Source organism: Peromyscus eremicus, chromosome 17 (assembly GCF_949786415.1).
Source record: "Peromyscus eremicus chromosome 17, PerEre_H2_v1, whole genome shotgun sequence".
Taxonomy (NCBI): domain Eukaryota; kingdom Metazoa; phylum Chordata; class Mammalia; order Rodentia; family Cricetidae; genus Peromyscus; species Peromyscus eremicus.
Genome location: NC_081433.1, coordinates 38619390 through 38640956, shown reverse-complemented (window position 1 = coordinate 38640956; position 21567 = coordinate 38619390). Strand labels below are relative to the sequence as shown.

Below are 21567 nucleotides of genomic sequence, written 5' to 3'. Positions count from 1 at the left end.
CCGCTATACGTTTGGGCAAGTGGGTAATCAACTTAGTTGTAGTACTGGACAGGCCTCGCTACTGTGAGTGCAGACAAAGAGTGAAAAATGTTTTCTCAAGTTATAGGAAGCCAGATTCATAACCATCCGTCACTTGCTTGGGCAAGTTACTGATAAACTCTGCAGAAAAAGTAACAAACAGTGTGTCCCTGCATCTCGCCTGTTGAAATGAGATTTCTTCTCTGATGGATGTTAGCAGAGAGGCTTGTAAAAATGCATTTCCAACTGATTAGTTCAGAAGGTGTCAATCTCATGCAGTTTCATGACCTGCAGACTACATGCCTGATGTACATTTGCTTTTTATAAACTAACAAAGATGAATGACTAAATCTGGGCGTTCCTCCTTGGCAACTGTACCATAGAGTGCCTAAGGGAAGACACTAGGGGAGAAGTGGGGTGGGGATCAGTTAACCCTTAATTTGCCAGGTTAATAGAGATAAAATATAATATTGGAAAAGACTTTCCCTTGTGAAAGAATGGTTTTAAGGGAGAGTCTACAGGACTATAAAATAGCTGTGTTTAATTACTCTCTCAGGCATATGCAGTGGCATTCCAAATCTGCTCACCAAGAGAGTAACTACATGAAATAGATCGTAGAGCATATATATTTAAAACTCCCCATAAAAACTCTACATAAGATTATAAGTCACCACTTCATGGTTAGAATGGTTTTTAAGGGGTTGTTTTATTTTGGTTTTTGAAGCCAAAAATGGTATTGAATCAATAGGCCAATCATCTCTTGCTTGAGAGAACTCAGTCTTGAAAACTATTTTTCTGTTTCAAGAGAAATGGAGGGGGGAAGAAAGCCTATCTCTTACACTATTATTATAATATATCCTTGTGAAGAATAGGGCCACAGCATGGCCTCATCTTTCTTCCACTTGAAATATCAAGAAATATTTAGACATTTTTCATTTTTATGGCTTTTCAGCCAGAAGGAAATATTTTGATAAATTTATATGAAATTTCAAAGCTCAGTATCATTTGATTACCTCAACACATAGTTTTAGATTTTTGTCAAAGAAATAAGCATGCTGCTTCAAATAATCAGCAACCCATGACCTTAGGAATATGCAACATCTACATAAAAATGTCAGCCATAAGGAAAAATATGTAATATCTCTCATCAAAAATTCAGACCCATTCATTTCTATGTGGATAGAAATTATCACAAGCATTTAAAATATATAAAAAGACACCAACATCCTAAGCCAAGTACCCCTTATTAAACATGTTTCCCCCAACATCAAAGGAAATAATGAAGAGAATTTTAGTTGCTATCTATGGAAACTGTTTCTTTCCGTTTCAATGAATTAAGAAAAGTCCAACCCAAATAGACTTAAAGTAAAAAGGAATGAGACCTGAGAAGCCCAGAAGGTCCAATGCAGCTTACAAAAAGACCCTATGGAGGCTGCTGTGGATGTGACCTGTTGGGTTTTACCCAAGCTTTTGACTTCTGCTTTTTCTGAGATGGACTGATTTCCAGTTAAGTCTTGTGGAGGCAGAAAGATGACTTCAGCCATTCTAGCCTCACAGCCTTGCTCATCCCAGTGGACACTGGGGACAGAGAGTCTCTTCAGGTGGCTCCTTAAAGTCATCCTGACACTTTAAGTTCCCTGAAATTTCTGAACCACAGTGAAGGAGTGCATGTGCGCATGGTCTAAGTGTTGAAAGAGCTAAAATACTGAAGTGAGAATTTAGAGAGGGCGGAGGGAGGAGAGTGGGAGGAGTAAACCCAATGCTTGCCATATTCTCCTTCAAGTGGACAGAGTGACTAAAGGTCACTCCATCTCTTGTTTCTTAACTTTACTGTGTTGCTGTAGACCTCCTGGACTGGAAACTTAATTCGATTTAGTCTATTTCTTTTGTAAAAGGATGTTTAGTACAGTGTGTGTGTGTCTGTGTGTGTATGTATGTGTCTGTGTGTGTGTCTGTGTGTGTGTCTGTGTGTGTGTGTGAAGGGTACACATGTGCTACAGCAGGCTTGGGAAGGTCAGAGGTCAACAGGCAGGCGTTAGTTCTCTCCTTCCCACCATGAGGGTCTTAGGGATCAAACTCAGGTCGCAAACCCTGGTGGCAGGCACCTTCTCCCACTGTCTTCCCATCAATACACTTACTTCCTTTTGTGTGTTTGCCATCAGACAATGAAAGAGCCAACTAAGTATGGTATATAAAGCAAATAAATCACGAGGATAGTTTTTAAAAACTGAAAGTTCTTCTTATTTGTATAATTAAAACATAGACACCATTTAAATATTTTCATCTGAGTTTTCCATAAGGCCACATTACAGTCTGCTACTTACGTGTAAAGATTTTAAAATACCCAAGGGTGTTTGGTGTCTTCAAGCTATTTTCTTATTAGTCTATTCTAAGAGAAGCAGTTAACCATGCAGGTCCAGTTTTATGTATTTAGCTGGTGAATAAACACTTTAAGGATTGACGTTGATTGACAGCCACTGACAGATCACATGGCTGGTGATAGGCCTCACACAGCGTACATTCATACCTCACTTCATGGTGGAGATTCATTCTGAGAAGTGCATCGCCCAACCATTTGATCACTGCGCAGACATCAGAATGTCTTACACCAACCTGGACATCATGAAAGGCAGTCACTTGCCTTGGGTTAGGGTTAGGGTCAGAGTGACCATGGGATGTGTGATGGTCCTGTTGTCATAACATGTCACCACATCGTTTAAAGTAACCTTTTCATTAATAGGAAGGACTATACTCTAAAGTGATGGCAAATGATATAGTATAACCAATAATAAACTAGCAGCATAATCATCTATGGTCACTGTTACATATTATGTGCTTGATGTTGTATCACATGCAGCCCTGGGTAAGCATGCAGCATTAGTAGGCAGTAGCCCAGGTCTGTCGAGACCACTGACTTACATGTTAAGAGAAATAACATGTAAGTAATGTGCCATGTGGTACATGACCATGAGCCACCAAATGCTCCTTCGTAATATTCTTGGAGAAGACACTGGTAACTGTATCCATACTCCTTTATGTCGTGAATACCATAGGTCTGTGCTTCATGCCTGATTTTTTGTTTTGTTTTGTTTTAGTTTTTTGTTTTTGTTGTTGTTGTTTCTGTTTCTGTTTTTCGAGACAGGGTTTCTCTGTGTAGCCCTGGCTGTCCTAGAACTTGCTCTGTAGATCCGCCTGCCTGTGCCTCCCAAGTACTAGGATCAAAGGTGCGTGCCACCACCACCCAGCTCAGATTTATATATATATATATAAAACCTCCATTGTCATGACTAATTTGCACTTGCCATGGTTTTGTTCTTTTGTTTTGATAATACTGCATTTTAGGGAAAACAGATTAGAAGATCAAGTTCCTACTTTAAATTTGAAAAATGCCTTGCTTCCCTCTAGAACGTACTTTACCCTTCTTAGGAGATGTATTTCTGTGGGAGATGGCTGGCTAATCCCACCCATTTTATGTTAGCACCTTCCTGCTTTGCAGTACTTTTCCTAATTTTTAGAGCTTCATGGGTACCTATCTGTTTTCTGTATGTGCTTGGTATGGGAAGTCCTGTGCATTTCTCTAGAACAAAGAAGGTTCCAATATTGTGTTTACACCTTGTCCTGATTCCTTCCTGTAATAAGGTGTTCTAATTAGTCATGCATATTCCTCACTCAGAATAAATGTTACATGATTACTTTCAACCATCCTCAGGCTAGATCTTTACTTTCTGTAAAAGCAGATGCCCATATTCGATCTGTATCTCTTCTGTATTTCTTCAAAAAGGATGCCTCATAGAGATCACTGTCATATACGGAGTGGCAAATCAATTGACAAGGAACAAACGCACCAATAGACAGGAGTCAACTGTATACCACGGTGCAAGGAGCAGGCACCAGGAGCAGATCCGTCTAACTGGCTTGCTGCTCTCTCTGCAGATGGACTCGTTGACTGCATGGATCCTGATTGCTGCCTACAAAGTTCCTGCCAAAATCAGCCCTACTGCCGAGGCTTGCCTGATCCTCAGGATATCATTAGCCAAAGTCTACAGACACCATCTCAGCAGGCTGCCAAGTCCTTCTATGACCGCATCAGTTTCCTGATTGGATCGGATAGCACCCACGTGCTCCCTGGAGAAAGTCCTTTCAATAAGAGGTTAATGCTTGCTTCCCTTATACAGATTCGTAAGGGTCGTGAGAACCGTTCTGTGCACTTTCTGTGAAATGCCGATGAGTGCGTATTTGAGAAAATTGCTTTTATATATATAGTTTTTCCTTTTCGGAAAATTCTTCATCAAACTTCTCGTTTCAAGCATTTTTGACACAGTTCACATACTTTGTCAATTTCAAATACCTGAGACGGAACAGGACATTCCGTTAAGGAGTCAATAAATCTTCATTTAACCAGTTGATTTTTGCGAGCGCGGTTGGAAACATCACAGAAGGCACGATGAAAAGACCCCAAAAGGCAAAACAGAAGTGCACTTTTTTTTTAGCTGAGCCCACTAAATAATATGAATTATGAATTAATGTAATGGAGCTGCTAACGGCATGGCAGTGAGATTGCATAAGCTCTTCTACTGGTGCTCCACAGAGCAGTAATGACCTGAAAATCAACCAGTAACTGAAAGCAGGTGTCTCGCGTCTCGCTGAGTGAAAGACGATGATTTACACCGAACTCCTGGGTCTGCAGTCATTGCACAGCATTAATGCACTGAGACCCAGCAGCAGATTAGGAGTTGGTTGCACACATGTTCCTTATTGCCCCCTTAAATCTTGTACTGTGTGGTCCCAGCAGATTTACAGATTGCCCCAGAATTAATTGGAAAGTATACTTTTCTTCAAGTACACCATATATATGATCTATGGAAAGAAGCATCATTTATCATTTTTAAAATTCATCTCTTAAATTATTAGTCTTGGTAACGCTCCAAAAAACCGATTGCAACAAATTAAAATTCAGGGTAAGCACCAGGCATTTAAAGAAGTAGATTACACTGAATTAAGAGGAATATTTTCTTGGTGTGTTTCAGGTCTGGTTTTTGTGAATAGCGTTTGATTGTGTTTGAGAGTGATATCTTATCTTTTGTCTGAATTGTCTGTTAAGTCATGAAGATGTTGTCCTGGGAAGGCAGAGATTCATTCAAAGTCTCGTCCATTTCCCCCACAGCCTTGCATCCGTCATCAGAGGCCAAGTTCTAACTGCTGATGGAACGCCCCTTATTGGCGTCAACGTCTCGTTTTTACATTACTCAGAATACGGCTACACTATTACCCGCCAGGATGGAATGTGAGTCCGTCGCATCCCTTGGTCTCTGTTTGAAGTACTTTACGCATAAGACTGGGCATTCATCCATCACCCATCATGTTTTATAGTCTTTTTTTTTTTTAATAGAAAAGCAACAACTCTCAGACTCTTAAAAACCCGGGACGGTGCAAGAGACAGAGATTGCAAGTCATGTAGTCGTATGCTATAAAAGTTCATCCCATTTTCTGAGGCGTGACACAGGATTGTGGTTTTTGTCGGAGACTGTTTTTTGTCTTTGAAAATTCATGTTGAAATATTTATGGGTGATGTTTCTTGGTGTCTGTAACTTAAGTCCAGATGGTTCCAAAGAATAGATAGGAAGTTTAGGAGACTGCAAATAGATAAATCGGTGACTAGAAAAGGGATGTGTGATGTTCCAAAGAATAGATAGGAAGTTTAGGGGACTGCAAATAGATAAATCGGTGACTAGAAAAGGGATGTGTGAGGACTGGCTCTGTAATAGACTTGAAAATATTTCATATGAAAATTAGGAAAAAAGATTATTGTCTCTCTGAATCATCTTAACCTGAGAGTGTTAGCTTTTTTTTTTTTTTTTTTTTTGGTGGCAACTCACTAAATTAGTTAGTTATTGTATGATGACAACTCACTAAGTTAGTTAGTTATTGTATGGTGACAACTCAATAAGTTAGTCATTGTATGGTGACAGCTCACTAAGTTAGTTAGTTATTGTCTGGTGACAACTCACTAAGTTAGTTAGTCATTGTATGGTGACAGCTCACTAAGTTAGTTAGTTGTGGTATGATAACAACCCTCTAAGTTAGTTAGTTATTGTATGATGACAACTTACTAAGTTAGTTAGTTATTGTATGATAACAACCCTCTAAGTTAGTTAGTTATTGTATGGTGACAAGTCACTAAGTTAGTTAGTCATTGTATGGTGACAACTCACTAAGTTAGTCAGGCATTGTATGATGACAGCTCACCAAGTGTGCCTTGTCTGTTCTAGGTTTGACTTGGTGGCCAATGGCGGCGCTTCTCTGACTCTGGTGTTTGAGCGCTCCCCGTTCCTCACTCAGTACCACACCGTGTGGATCCCCTGGAACGTCTTTTATGTGATGGATACACTTGTCATGAAGAAAGAAGAGAACGACATTCCCAGCTGTGATCTCAGTGGGTTCGTGAGGCCGAGTCCCATCATTGTATCATCACCCCTGTCCACCTTCTACAGATCCTCCCCGGAAGACAGCCCCATCATCCCCGAGACACAGGTACTGTTTACGGCTGGCAGGATCATCACAAGGGGCATTTCTAGTCACAGGTGGCCAAAGAATTATATTTTCACAGTCGCAGGATTCTAGTGCCATCCTGTTTCTGTAGCGTGTGGTATGTGTGCTAGAGTAGAAAAACGACTTAGGAGAGGTGATTTCTGACAGGAAACAGTAGCTTTCTAAAGGTATTATCTAAAAAATTTAGTTATCATGTTTTAAAGTCTAATAATTTGTGTTTCATAGGATGCTGGTCTCCACGGGAATAAAATACCTAACTTTTAAAGAAATAGTCATATTAAATACTCATTTTATCTATGGAAATAGCTAGAGATTGTTTCCTTCCCCTGTGTTTAGAAATAACTTTCAAATCTTAAAGGTAGGATGTTAGGTACAATAGAAATTAACCTTCTGCTAAAATGCAAAGTAAAACTAAATGGTTCAAGGCCAGGCCAATGGTACAGGCCTATAATTCCAGCCATGCAGGAGGCTGAGGTAGGAGCATTTCAGGTCCTGGGCTACAGAATGAATTCGGAGCCACCTTGGACAACCTAGTGAGACCCTGTCTCAAAATAAAAAGTAGATAGGGCTGGAGAGATGGCGCAGCTGCTCTCCCCGAGGACCAGAGTTCAGTTCCCAGCACTGTGTCAGACCAATCCCTACCACCTGTAACTCCATCTCCAGGGAATCCAGCTCCCCCTTCTGGCCTCCCACGGCACCTTCACACGTATGGTAAATGTACACATATGTAAACATTTGAAAATAAATCATTTAAAATACAGCAAAAGGTAGTACAGGGGCCTGGGGACATCGCTCATGGGTAAAGAACTTGCCTAGCAAGTGTGATTCTAGGTTCAATCCTCAGTACTACATCCATAATAATAATTACAATAATAAGAATAGCATAAATCTTTAAAAGTTTGTCACATGCCTTCATCAGACACGAATGAAATACTTACTCTGTAGCAGTCATTGCAAATAGGAACCAACCAGACAGAGCGCCACCTCTCAGTGAGCTTACCAACCAAAACGAGTGAAGAAACTAAACAATTAATATGATTCAAATTCTGGTAAGGCTTATTAAAACGTATAAAGTAGGGTAAAGTGAGTCGAGGTGGGATGCTTATACAGTGTAGTTGGAAAAGGTCTCTCTGACAAAGTGACATGTCAGTGGAAACTTTGAGAGAGTGAGTCCAGGAAGGGATTGAAATTGAGGATAGGAATCCTGGGAGTCCAACTCATGCATACACTTAAAACATGGACCAGACAGCCTATGAGGGAAGTGCAAACAGAGATCACAAGAGGTGATCCAGAAATGCATAGTTAGAAAAAGGCTCTCGGGCAAATACCCTGTGGGAATGGCATTGGGGGCAGGGGGCTTGTTTAATAGCCAAGTGAACTCTGAGCGGATGCGCAGAGAACTTCACTGTGACCTTATTCAACTTGATACTTCCTTCTCGGCGTCCACCTTGTAACTCAGAACTTCTTTGTTCCAAAGCAGCCCTAGTCAGAAGCAGTGTCCGTCCAGGGCTTGACAGATTTCTAATGCAATTAACTCACAGAGATGTGTCTCCACTAGGCAACAGGCCCGTGGATGTCTGCAGTCCTTCTGCTATTTTAACACACAGTAGGCAAGCATTTAGTAAACATCCACTCAGTGCCTGTGACATACAGAGTGCTCAACAAGGATTAAAAGATGACTAAGAGTTGCCAGGCGGTGGTGGCGCACGCCTTTAATCCCAGCACTCGAGAGGCAGAGCCAGGTGGATCTCTGCGAGTTGGAGGCCAGCCTGGGCTACAGAGTGAGTTCCAGGACAGGCACCAAAACTATACAGAGAAACCCTGTCTCGATTTAAAAAAAAAAAAAAAAAAAAAAAAAAAAAAAAAAAAAAAAAGATGGCTAAGACTTAAACCCTGTCGTTGTCAATGGAGCAGATATTTAAATGAAGAACAGGAAGTTCACGAGAGAGGGCGGTCCCTTAAGGAAACCAGAAACAGCATTGCTGAGGGGGTTGTCCCTGCAGAGACAGAAGAGGGAGGAGAGCAGAGTGGGAAAAAAAATGAGTAGCTGCAGCAGAGTCATCAACAAGAGTCCTGATGTGTAGGAATTGGTGGTGTGGCTCAGTAGGTAGAGCTGGTGACCTGTGTTTGATTCCTCAGGACCCGCACAGGTAGAAGGCAAGAACCAACCCCCTCAGACTGGCCTCTGACCTCCATGCGCACCCACCCACCCCGCCCATACACAGGATCAATGAGTCAACCTCAAAACAAAAATAACCAACACAGGAAAATCATTTAAATGGGGAAGGAAAGAGGCAGAAGAAAAATCCATCCAGGGGAGACTTTGAATCCTTTGGCAGTATGGGACCAAGGGTCGGGCTAACTCAGGTCACAAAATACATAGCTGACCAGAAACAGACATAATGAACAAGCTTGGCTTCCTTGGTTTGCATGTCTGTCTGGCCAGGGCTCAGGTATCCAGTGGACTTAGCTATAAACAGAGGGTAGAAACAGCAGCAAGGGAGCACAACAGATGGATACAGGGGGTCACGTGCAGGATGTCGTTCCTGAGTGTTTCTCGGGGTCAAGAATGGGGCCGGCAGACAATGCAGCTGCCACAAGCAGACTTCAGAGTGTGTTTTCCCATTTGGGCAGGATTTATATTTCCCAGTAATAAAATGTAACATGGTCAGGTTAAATTACACAGGAGAAATGGTCGCTTTCGTGAACTAAATTACAGATATTTGTTCCGTGGAAGGAGGCTAATGATGGCAGAGACCGTAATCGGTTATTAACATTAAGAATAACATGATATTTTGAAACAGAGAAACAGCTCTAGCAGGTCACAGGAAGTAGTCATTAATTAATTCCCTTGCAAGTAAGAAAGACAATCAAATGTACGGGAAATTATTCTGAAAATAAATGAAGAGGAAAGATATCATATTATCTGGGCCACTCGGGAGTCACAGAAATCTGTTTTTCAAGCTAACGCGTTGACATTTCATCCCGTCACAGTACAATGAGTTCCCTTTGGATTGTCCACTTCTCATCCTATCGTGCTTTTCTTGGACGGAGGAGAGCTTGAAGGAGTTTCTGAGTGGATGGGGTGGGAGGATAAAAATAAATAGCCAGGTGGTGATGGTGGTGGTGGTGGCGCACGCCTTTAATCCCAGCACCCGGGAGGCAGAGCCAGGCCGATCCCTGTGAGTTCGAGGCCGGCCTGGTCTACAGAGTGAGATCCAGGACAGGCACCAAAACTACATAGAGAAATCCTGTCTCAAAAAAAACCAAAATACATACATACATACATACATACATACATACATACATACATACATACATAATAAACTAGAAAGGTTCGGTGTGTCCATAAACTGTCTTCCTTAAGACAGCTCCGTGACTGAAGCCAGTCATCCTAGTGAGTGAAGACCCCAACCGTACAACACCGACATGCTGTGCCTTCGTAATCCATTGTCCCTCATCACTTCCCTCTTGGCACCAGCAGCTTCACGGACCACACTGGAAGCTGGTTTAGTCCATTCCGTTGTGCCCACTTCCAGCTCTGTTTGGTTATCCTACAGACTGATGGTCACGTCCATAGTATCTGGAGTTTTACTGTAATGTGAAATTAAAATCGGGAGGCGGCAAATCTGTGTACGCCATTCCTAATTGTCCTGCCTGAGAGAGAGAGTGAGCACTCTTTCTTCCAAGATTCTTATCTCAGGAAAGGCAGTCATTTCGGACTGAGCTTTTAGTGGATATAGTGATATATATTCTAACCTTCAGGAAGACCATCTGATTCGTGGTAGAGGACATGCTTGGTTTCAGACAGGTTACTTTATTTGTTGACTTATTATTTATTATTTATTTATTAGGATTTCATATATGAATACATCATTTCCGCTCCTCTCTCTTCCTCTCCAATCCCAACTATGTCCCCACTTCTTCCAAAATGTAAAAATAAGCTAAATGAGTCTATTTGGCATTGCTCATACATATGTGTATGTATTTATGGCTGTCTGCTTGGGATTGGATAACTAATCGGGGACTCGTTCCTGGAAAGACTGATTCTCCCCCTCGACAGCCATTAATTACCTATAGCTCTGCAACTAGGGTTGGGACCGTGTGGGATTTACCCCATCCACCTGGGCATGTCAGTTGGTGGTGTCATTTTTCAGGTCTTGTTTAGGCAACTATATTGCTGGATTTCACGAGTGCAGTTTTCCTGACACATATATATAGTAAATATGTCCTGGCCCTGGCTCTTACTGTCTTTCCTATCCATCTTCTGTGATGTCCCCCAAGCCTTACATGGATTATTTGGCATTGGGGATACCATGGTCAGTTGTCCTCTGCATGTCGACCAGTTGTGGATTTTTGTAATGGTATCCGTCTGCTGAGGAAAAAAGCATTTTTAATTGAGGTGAGATAGGCACCCTTAACAAAGGTAGCCTTGCATGCTACAGTACACATAATAAGCCTATAAAATATGTATTATTCGTCACAAAACCAGTAAGAACACCCATAGAAGAAATCTCTAGAAAACTCTTTAAAAGTTTGTATATACTATACAAATGTTTTTTTTAAATGGTTAGGTAATAGTTGGACATCTGGTATTTTTCGTACCCCATAAATTTGTTACCATCGATTGAGCCAGTCACATTGACAGCTAAACATAAGGTTAAAAATACATGTAATGAGCCGGGCGGTGGTGGTGCACGCCTTTAATCCCAGCACTCGGGAGGCAGAGGCAGGCAGATCTCTGTGAGTGCGAGGCCAGCCTAGGCTACAGAGTGAGTTCCAGGAAAGGCGCAAAGCTACACAGGGAAACCCTGTCTCAAAAAACAAAAACAAAACAAAAAAATGCATTTAATGTATAATAGAGGTATCCATATGTGAACAAAAGTAACTTCTTACAGCCTGAAATCAAAATCAACTTTTTACAGTCAAAAAATTTATTTTTTCTTATATGTGCATTTTAGGTACTCTCTGAGAAAAATGCACATATAGCTTTAAAACATTAACTCATTTACTATGTTATCAAAAATCAGTGGTTTTGTGGTTCAATATGTAATGAGGCGTGAGAAGGTGCTGTTGTTACATTACGTCTCAACGTGTGTATGGAATTAACTACAATTTAACCCACATGAGTCAGCTCTCCTTGTCATTCTGTCTTTCAAACGTGACCTAGGTAGGCTAATGAGGCCATAGACTTCAGGTTAGTCTCTAAGGGACCAGCTAAGGGTTGTACGAATGTCCGCTCTGATCTCCGAGTGCCTGGACTAGATGAGTGAGTGGGCATGGGCTGTGACTGCCATCCCAACAGCTGTATGAAGAGTGTGATTAGCTCAGGATAAGTGACAAGACGCTTTTTGGAGAAGAACATTAGACTGGCAGCTGAGCTGTTTATAATTATTGGATAAGAAAACAGCTCAGATGTTGTCTGTGAATAGTGGCCCTGCTGTGTCCCATTTTCTGTGTTCCCCTGGGTTCTGTTCACTGTATCTTCTCAGTTTGGGCATCCATGATGCCAGTTAGAGGCTTGTGCTTCTTTTAAACCTAGGTCCTGCATGAAGAAACCACGATTCCAGGAACGGATTTAAAGCTTTCTTACCTGAGTTCCAGAGCCGCGGGGTACAAGTCAGTTCTTAAGATCACCATGACCCAGGCCGTCATACCATTTAACCTCATGAAGGTCCATCTGATGGTAGCCGTGGTTGGGAGACTCTTCCAGAAGTGGTTTCCTGCCTCACCAAACCTGGCCTACACTTTTATCTGGGATAAGACGGATGCGTATAATCAGAAAGTCTACGGCCTGTCGGAAGCAGTTGGTAAGTGTTGTAGATATGCCCTGTGCATTGAAAACGTAGGTTGGAGGTCAGAAGTATAAAGAAATTATCAGGAACCCGTGGCAAGTAGCTGGATAAGCAGATATGGTGGCAGCAGGTCCATCTAGGAAAATCACAGACCCATTGTTCTTGATCCGCTCTGGGAGAAGGAAGGTATCCCATACGATGAGACGGAAGACTGTCAGCATTTCTAAATGGAATCATCTTGTGAATTTCAGGTTACTGTATGCATTCTCCTTCCTGCTGTTTTCCTGTTTCTCTCTTTCCCTGTGGTACCCCCTCCACGTTAATGTTTTCTGAATGTGACAGTGAGATCGTTTCAGTCGTAATGATGTTTAGCAGAATATCAAACAAAATTTGGATCCCAGTGTTGTCTCGGCTCCTCTGACCAGAGGGCCCATGGCGGGGTGAACTGAAAACATCAAGCCACTGGTTTCACTGAATGACCGGACAGTACCATCCAAGCTTGACCTGTCCAGTACAGCTTCGAGCTCCAGCCGAGAGCATCAACAACTAAAGGAAAACATGGATTTCTCTATCTTCAGTTTTACTTAAAAATAGACTTTTTTTTGTTCTCCAAAATTAATATCTAATTTGGATTTGAGTTATTTCTCATCAATCAGATAGTTACCACATTTCCCTTTTTTTCTAAAATTTTAAATCCTTGGTTCATTATAAACTCTGAAAAGTCTTCTAATTGTGGATTGGTATTAATTTCCTATTAATTTTACAGTTTATTCCCGAGATGTATGAATATTGCCATAAATATTTTCTATAATGAAAGTTCTTAGGAACTAAACAGTTCTAATTATTTATATAACTAATATTATTTTAGTTGGTTTTATCTAATCGCAATTTGCTGCAAACGTACTTGATATAATTTTTAACTAGTTTCTCAATTTGGACCTAATATTGTGCTGGGAACCTCTTGTAAGAGTGATGTGGGAGAGGGGACTTGTTTTCTATCAAATCAATATAAAATGACATTTGGAGGCGGTTGTTTTTATCTTTCATATGGTCAGATCTCCTTACATATAAACAAACTGCTTAATAAATGAATGGAGCTTTATCTCAGAACACAACTGTGAATTTCCCTCCAAATCGTACGTCAACGTCCTTTTCCTGTGCTGTTGAGAGAGTGAGCTGTGATCTGCTTTGCTTACAGTGTCTGTGGGCTACGAATACGAGTCGTGTTTGGACCTGACTCTGTGGGAAAAGAGGACTGCCATTTTGCAAGGCTATGAGTTGGATGCTTCCAACATGGGTGGCTGGACGTTGGATAAGCATCATGTGCTGGACGTTCAGAATGGTAAGCTCTGGCTCACGGTTAACATGGTCCAACCTCCCACTGACCACATTGCAACAGGTTTTTATCCTGTGAGCACTGTAGGAGTAGAATTAGTCAGAAAAAATGATAAAGAGATCATGTGAGGGCCATGAAAGTCTTGGAATTACATAATTCTCTTACTGCGTCTTAAAATGTTCCTGTGGCCTTTGTCACGGTGATTTTCCCTTCAGAGTCTAAATGGCTGACTTTGGTAAAAATCGCTTTGTCTGTGTGAGTATCTGTCTTCTCCACAGATTCATCTGTGAGTGCCTAATTCTACCAGAAGCATGTGTGCCAACGGGCTTTAGAAAGGGTTACCAAAACTGGACACCAAGTGATTTGTTTTAAGCAAAGATAAAAACCCATGTGACTTTACCACTAGACTTCCAGTAGATTCTTGACTCTTCTACAGTTAGTCTGCTCCAAGTGTCTAGCTGAGTTTCTCTCCCCCCCGCCGCCCCCCCCCCCGAGTTCTGTTTAGTCTTTATTGAGGAAAAAAACAAAAACAAAAAACAAAACAAAAACTGTCACCCCAAAAATACTGTAGCTTGCTTTTGTGACTATTAGGGGAAATATAAATGAATAATTTGAGAGAAAAAAAATAAAAGCAAGGCCATAAGGTAACCAACTCTAACCTGTCTTAAGACTTCTCATCCTAAAAAGTCTCTACTCTGCTTCTATGAATAGCTAGAGGAAATGTCTGTGTTTTCTGATTCATATCCCTTTTGACATTTTGGAAGACTTGGAGTGTTGGATTGAGACTATCACACCATTAACTGTTCATGGCCCACAGTCATATCTGGAGTGATGAGTCTTTGATGTTGTTCTCTCTTTAAAAATGGGAGTATTGGGAAGAATTAGGAACTTTCGAAGTGTACTGACTGGAAAGTCAGTTTTTAAAAACACTGATGCCTCATCTTGAGGAGATGATGGAAGGTAGGGAGCGGATCACTCTGGAAGAAAAACAAGACAGAAACACTCCCCCACACCTTTCCTGGTTTTGCAGCTGTGTTGAGCTCTCTGCCTTTCCCGGGTGTCCTTCCTTTTTCAGTTTGCATTTCAGAAGGTTGGGAACAGGGTGTATTTCCAGCACCACACACAGCGCGTACATTCTGGATGCAGGGGTGTAGCTCAGGGTACAGGGCTTGTCTAGCAGGCACACAGCCCAGGGTTTCATCCAGATCACCAAATAAACCAGGCTTGGTAGCACACTCTTGAAGTTCTAGGTCTTGGGAAGAGGTGAAGGAAGGGGGACCAGAGGTTGAAGATCATCCTTGGCTGCATATGCAGCTTGGAACTGTCTAAAAAAACTTTAAAACTTAAAAAAAGAAAAAGGGACTCCCACCCATGAAGAACAGTCCATATGTTATCTTGAAGGTTCGCCTGAGTCATCGGTGTTATTTGAAGTGGTGGTAGTCTCAATCTGTGATGTGAGTAATACCACGCTGAATCGTGGTCTTTCAGAATGCATAGGCATGTGCCAACTGTGCTTGTAGCCGCTCCTGAATAAATTCTTTAAAATTGTATTCCATACATCTTCCACATATTTCCATCTTCCCGCACGAGTCCCTCACAAACACACCTGAGGAAACACTGTCCTAGGCATGTTTTAGTTATTATGAAAATACAATATAAAATTCATAACCAATTAGCAACAGGATTTCTCCAAGGGACTAGAAGGCAATAGGAAGAGAATAGGCACTGAGCCCTAGCAGGACTCCGGTAATTCACCACTGTTGGGATATATAGTGTTCCAAAAGATTAGGAAGTATATAGACATTGTGTAGGGTCACACAATATAGACATATGTAAATGCATATTCTAAGCCAGAATAATATAGAGGAGGTTTTTATTATACTACCAGATCAGATTTAAAAACTGAACTGCCAAGAATTAAAATCATTGTGTTATAAATCGCTACTTTAAAATGTGAGGTCACCTGAGTCCCCATGGTGAACTGATTGCCATCTAAAATTTTATCCAAGAACAGTTTGACAAGTAGTGGCTCTCCAAAGTGACATGTGTCTAATTGAATGAACCAAGTGATTTGTGACTGTGACAAGCGGGACGAGCTGTAGATACAGAAGAGGCGGCACAGATGTGCGTGGTGACGCCTGTTGGTTCAGGCGTCCTTGAACATGGAAACAAATATTGTAACGTGCGCTGTCCTATTGCGTTGTTACAGAGGAAACTCGTGAAGGGCCAGTCAGTCAAAGGCATAGCATAAATCAGATGTGGTAGAGCAGGGGGCTCACTCGTAGGCTTCTTCTGATAAAAATTGCAGAACCAACTCTCCCAGGAAATTACACTTCCATAATTGTCAAATAATGTAATCACAGAAAGGAGAAATCTTAGGTTATCATCCGCGTCTTCTTTGAATATTCAAGGCAAAAGGCATTTCATCTCTTGTTATGATCCAGAGTTATTTAAATTATTTTCTCTTAAATTTGAATAAACCTGTTTTATCATTCCTGATTTCTTTATGTAAATTTGCCATGATTATTGCATCACCCAAATAGCAAGGCATTTAAAAAAAAAAAGTAATCACAAAATGCACCTAAAATGTACTGAGCTATAAGGGGAATGTAATTATTCTGATCACTTCTTCACTTTCAAATTATCCCAAAGTGGAGGAAAAATCACGTTTTCGAGTTTTCTGTCTGCGCCTTCACAAAATGAGTCTCTTGCCAGTCTATCTGCTGAGAAGTACAGTCATTAGCTCTGAGAACTACTTTGCAGTATGGAACGCCCAATAAATGCAATATATACAGCTCTAGAGCCGAAGTAGCAAGTGGTTTATACAGCTAATAACACATCAAGGCACGTTATAAAATATGCGTGGATGGACGCAGTTGACGAGCCAGTGGGTAACAGACCCAAGTCATCGATCTGCACTTGGTCACAGCCAAGTGAACCAAAATGAAGTCTCAACTCAAATCTAGTTTCTTACTAGGAAAATAGTGAATATTCCTTTGGAACTTTTTTCTCACATTTTTAATGAAGTCCATGAAGGAGCAGGCTGGCATTTTGGTCTTTGTAAAATTATTGACACTTTCATGCCTTAAAGCAGAGTTCAGTTTGAATAACAAGCTGGTCTTTTGCATCACTTTCATTGTGTTCGGCATTTTAAATAACTTTATGTATATATGTGTGTATATGTATATATGTATACATGTATATATTTACATCAGATGAATGTGAAACAAGACCCCTTAACAGTACAATAGAGTTAAAAATGGGCCTCCATAGGCCAGGGGTATGGCTCAGTGATACATTATGTGCTTACTATCATGAGACCTATAAATAAATACTTTCTAACTTTGTTTCCATAAAATATTTTTAGCTCTTTTTAAACTCATGGCAAATTCATAAGAAACTCATATTCCCAGGGTACATTTTTATTAATCAGGTTAATATGTAATATTTTCCACATTGATTAACAATTAGGCAAACTTTCTGTTCCCTAAAGAACATTATATAGAGCGTGGTTCTCAAACTTGGTTGCATATTAAGATCACCTGGAGAGTTTTTAAACATCTAAATGCTAAGGCTGCACCCAGACCAATTAAATCACCATCTCTTGGGGTAAGAACCAGCCATCGGTATATTTTTATGGCGCTCCAGACTATTCCAATGTGTAGCCAAGATCGAGGGTCGCTAGTGTTGGGAATTAGGGTTTTTAACGCCTTCTCTTAGTCCTCTGCTCCCTTCACTAGTCTCCCTATTCATAACAGATAGTCCTTTTTTTTTTTTTTAATATAACCTATGTGGTTTTTCGTGTAATATCTTAAAGTTTCTGGTTCTAAATTGGAAAGAGGCCGCATCCTCATGAGATTTCTAAGGGGCATATTTGCCTTTCATCCTTCATTTACATCAGAAAAATGCCCTTTCTTCCAGGTATTCTGTACAAAGGAAATGGGGAAAACCAGTTCATCTCCCAGCAGCCTCCAGTGGTCAGTAGCATCATGGGCAATGGCCGGAGGCGCAGCATCTCATGCCCAAGTTGCAATGGCCAAGCTGATGGGAACAAACTGCTGGCCCCAGTGGCACTGGCCTGTGGGATCGACGGCAGTCTCTATGTAGGGGATTTCAACTACGTTCGGCGGATATTCCCTTCTGGGAATGTAACAAGTGTTTTAGAACTAAGGTATGTCTTTCCTCTATTGGGGGAGTTAATCAAAAACAAACATATCCTTAAAAACGAAATTGAGTGTGATATGCTGATTTGTTTATTTAAACACACATCCCCACAGTTTAAAAATTACCCTAGGAAGAACACAGTTCTTAACTAGAGCTAGAAGGCCAACAATATATAGTGTTATATAGTTTTTAAAACAATATATAGTTTTACTGTGTAAAAGAGTAGACTGTTGTCTGATATGGAAAATATCTTACTCATTCTGGTGATTTTCTTTTTCTGTGTACTGACAGGTAAAAATGATAACTTTTAAAAATATCTTTGATTTTCCTTAGAATGATTACGCAGCACAGGAATTTATCTTTTATTTCACAGTGGTTGAAATGGAGGCCCTAAGATGTAGTCTCCGGAATCAAGATGTGATAGCGAATAAACGAGAATATTGGATGCTCGGTTGGGCCAACCCAATCATTAGCTGTAATTTGAATAGTAGAAACAGCATGTCATTGTCTTGCTTTGTCTTAAGTGTGATTATCAAAATCAACCAATTCTGACAGCAGTCTGATGAGCCTTGCCTACAGAGTTCAATTCCAATGTTCTTGCCGCTTAAATTGCAATTTTCCGTACCAGTAATTAAAACCCCAATATTGATCTCATTCTATTTCAGAAGCCTTTCTAACTCTGCTTTTTTTACCTTTCTTTTATCTGCTTCCACCAAGAAATAAAGATTTTAGACATAGGTAAGCATCTGCTTAAAGGTTATTGCATATTTTCCAATGTCCTTTTGATGTTTCAATGTGACTCTCTGTTTTTTAATAATGGCATTTTGAGAGGAAACTCAGAATCACAGATCATCTAAGGAATTAAAACTGCTTAATTGGACAATTATATAACTTACTGAAAATATATTGTATGATAGAATTTTAGAAATATTTTCAAGTTGGTTCATTTAAAAAAAAAAAAAATCTTGTCACAAAGAATTCCAATGTGCAGTTTCTGACTTATGTAACCTAAGCCTTATGAAACAACAAATTTCAAACACAACAAAGTTTAAGGAGGTAGCGTAGTTTGACCAGTATCCAAGACAGATACTGCCTTATTGGGAACAAAGCTAATTCGGTTTGGGAAACTATTTAAGAAAAATAATCTGAAAATATTGTACTATGGTTAATTTTTTTTAAGTTATGTACCTGTCTGACCAATATGCTCGTACTGCTAGGGATTCTCACTGAACTTGGAAAGGATCCCTCCTCTATAGCATCCTACAGGTTTATCTCTGCCTGTGATTTCTAATTTTCCTCAATTGGAAGAGCTATTAGATTCGAGAAGAGTGTTTTTGTTGCTATTATCATGCAGGGAAAGAGTTTCTTCAAAGCTAAAGATGAATATGGAGCATCATCAGCCCGAGGGTTGCTCATATCCTGTTGATAAGTACACTTGCCTGAAGAAGTTACATACAGTAAAACCCTGCTTAGAATAGTCTTCTCTAACAGCCTTTCTTTAATGACAAAAATAAATAAATAAATAAATAAATAAATAAATAAGGAAGACCTAGTGAAAAGCAAGAAGGCTTAGACATGCCAGATCTAGTTTGGCCATCTAATGCGGTGATATATTTCAAAGGAAGTGTGATATTTTATGTCAGCTATCTTGGATGAGTAGGTCAATTTAGCTCACTGCAACCGTTGTAGAGATTGACAGCTAGCAAATACTGGAGTCCTACTAACGGACAGATACCTGTTGCACATCAGAGTACCCACACACGGTCCCAGGACCCTTCCCTGACCTTCTGTATTGATCTTAAACTTTCAACTCATGGCCCGGTCACATGCTAAGATTACCACGAAATCTCCCCCAGAACACTGAGCATACTGTTAGAAACCCCAACAGACTGTCAACACTTTCCTGCTTGTTTTCATGGTAGCTATGGAGAAAAAGAGGGAAGACAGACAGATGTGCTCACCAGCCCCATGTGAAAGTGCTGTGGGCGATACAGGAAAGACTGTGAAAGCCTACCTTTTAACAAGCTGCCCTATTACAAGCCAGGCATCATGCCAGATACTTCTTGTGTGTTATTAGAGAGCCACACAGTCATCCCTCAGGTTACACATGAGCTAATGGAAGTTGGAAGACGTGACATCTCATCCCAAGATACACAACTAAGACACGTGAAACAGAGATTTAAATCCCTCTCGTGTCTACGTTTTTTCCCACTATACCACATCCCTCATTTGGATATGTTCCCCCATGGCTAGGATTCTAGAGGGAGATTTCCTAGAAATGCAAAAAAAAATTAAAAATTAAAAAAAAGCCAGACTTATTTCATAGTCATGTTGCAAGTTATTTACAATTATCTTCTCTGGAAACAAAAAAAAATCTCTGGGTTTGGAACTTTGTTGTTATGCATACCTCCATAGAGTATGAGGTCGATATATATTAACTCATGGCATCTGGTACTGACGCTCACTGTACTCCCTCTCTCCTGGTCCTCTGTCATTCTGTCAGCTTTTCCGTGTGTTATTGTGACCACATCTGAGCTTCTCCATTTCCTCTCTGTGCCACCCAGGCATGACATACTGTTTGGGCTGTGTATTGATACACATGGGTGCTAAAACTAACAGTGTCGAATGACTCGTCCCCGTGTGCCAGACACGTTGACAAATGGGGATCTCAGGCCAAGCGCTCAGAACCTCACATATCTGCCATTTATATGACTGACCGACATCTTCAGTGCTCTTTTTTGACACATCCTGTACACCACTGCCCCATGAAAATGGTTCTTGGAGGAAGAGATAGCTGAGAGATAAGAGCACAATAAGGAATTTTTCAGAAAGTGTTGCTATTTGAGCTCGATCTAAAAATAAAATCCGTTTTATCGGAACAGCGAGAAGAATGACATTCATGGTATGAAAAACAGTAGAGACTAAATAAATATACAGGGCCTAAGATGAAGCATAAGATATTCCAAGAGTAATCATGCCCACCCAAATAAAGTGGGGGATTCGTGTGGGTAACGATGAGAGAGGGTTGAACCCCGTTATAATCGGCTTGCCTAGGACCACCTTGAGCTCCCTGAAAAAAAATTACTCAAAGAGCGAGGGAATATTTAGGGTCATGAACAAGTGGCACGTTCAAAGTGGCCTTTTAGGAGTATTAATATGCTTGATAAGATCACTTAGAAAGTTAATACCCTGGACCATGAGGGTGAGCACATCTGAAAGAAGAAGTTTATCAGTGAGGGAAATCAGCCACGAAGAAGCCAGACCGTGGAGGGGCTGTACCCTGTGGGTAGTCAGAAAGATGCCAGGTACAAGCCTCGCCCAGTGGCGTACACCTGTAATCCCAGCATCTGGGAGGTTGGAGCACCTGGGTTGCTGCAAGTTTCCATCCTACAGAGTGAGTTGAAAAACGAAAGGCAAAAATGTAGAAACTGTACCAGGTTTCTGAGCCCCACCCATCAAACAGACAATGGCATTGTCAACGCAATTAATGATTTTTTTTATGTGTTTAATAACTATCTACATTGACCTAACAAAAATCAACACACTTAAACTCATGGGTGTGTCCTCATTTAGCTTTTTTAAAACTGAAATTCTTTCCAAACCTATGGCACAAGCCTGTCATCCTAGCTACGCAGGAGACTGAGTCGGGAATAGCACAGTTTAAGGTCAGCCTGGGGAAGAGAGTGAGACCCTCCAAATACCACG

At 40.7% G+C, this 21567-nt stretch overlaps 1 protein-coding gene across 1 annotated transcript in view; it reads left to right on the top strand.

The window, feature by feature from the left end:
- The window catches only part of Tenm3 (teneurin transmembrane protein 3), a 181138-nt gene that overhangs the window by 112799 nt on the left and 46772 nt on the right, over window positions 1-21567 (top strand). The window contains exons 11-17 of the mRNA XM_059244770.1: window positions 3952-4168; window positions 5183-5302; window positions 6288-6549; window positions 12110-12377; window positions 13561-13704; window positions 17620-17869; window positions 18580-18600. Coding sequence (XP_059100753.1) covers window positions 3952-4168; window positions 5183-5302; window positions 6288-6549; window positions 12110-12377; window positions 13561-13704; window positions 17620-17869; window positions 18580-18600 — 1282 coding nt within the window. The remainder of the gene's footprint in view (window positions 1-3951; window positions 4169-5182; window positions 5303-6287; window positions 6550-12109; window positions 12378-13560; window positions 13705-17619; window positions 17870-18579; window positions 18601-21567) is intronic.